The 633-nt window shown below is 57.3% G+C and overlaps 1 protein-coding gene across 1 annotated transcript in view; it reads left to right on the forward strand.

The window, feature by feature from the left end:
• Nucleotides 1–2: 2 nt before the first annotated feature.
• SLCO5A1 (solute carrier organic anion transporter family member 5A1) overlaps nt 3–633 on the forward strand; it is a gene marked incomplete at its 5' end in the record, with an annotated part of 73119 nt that continues 72488 nt past the window's right edge. The window contains one exon of the mRNA XM_031058625.1: nt 3–561. Coding sequence (XP_030914485.1) covers nt 3–561 — 559 coding nt within the window. The remainder of the gene's footprint in view (nt 562–633) is intronic.

The following is a 633-nucleotide window of genomic DNA, read 5'->3' on the forward strand; positions in this document are numbered from 1 at the left end:
CGTGCCTGCGGGCAGTGCTGGCGGACTCGCGCTTCTTCCTGGTGTGCATGTGCTTCCTGACCTTCATCCAGTCCCTCATGGTCTCCGGCTACTTGAGCAGCGTCATCACCACCATCGAGCGGAGATACAGCCTCAAGAGCTCGGAGTCGGGGCTGCTGGTCAGCTGCTTCGACATCGGGAGCCTGGTGGTGGTGGTCTTCATCAGCTACTTCGGGGGTCGCGGGCGGAGGCCGCTCTGGCTGGCCATAGGGGGGCTTTTCATCGCCCTGGGCGCTGCGCTCTTCTCCTTACCTCACTTCATCTCTCCGCCGTACCAGATCCAGGAACTGAACTCCTCCGTCAGTAACGAGGGCTTGTGCGTGGCCGGCAATGGCACTGCCAAAGAGCAGTGGGACTCGTCGGCCTGCGTCAAGGACACCGGTGGAAACGACCACTCTCTCTATGTAGCTTTATTCATTTGTGCCCAAATCCTCATTGGCATGGGCTCGACACCCATCTATACCTTGGGACCAACCTACTTAGATGACAATGTCAAGAAAGAAAACGCCTCGCTTTACCTAGGTAAGGCAACTTAAGTACCTGGGTACTTTGCTGAACCCCAGATCTCTCTGAGGGGCCAGTTACAGGTACTTC

Source organism: Geospiza fortis, unplaced genomic scaffold (genome assembly GCF_000277835.1).
Source record: "Geospiza fortis unplaced genomic scaffold, GeoFor_1.0 scaffold121, whole genome shotgun sequence".
Taxonomy (NCBI): Eukaryota; Metazoa; Chordata; class Aves; order Passeriformes; family Thraupidae; genus Geospiza; species Geospiza fortis.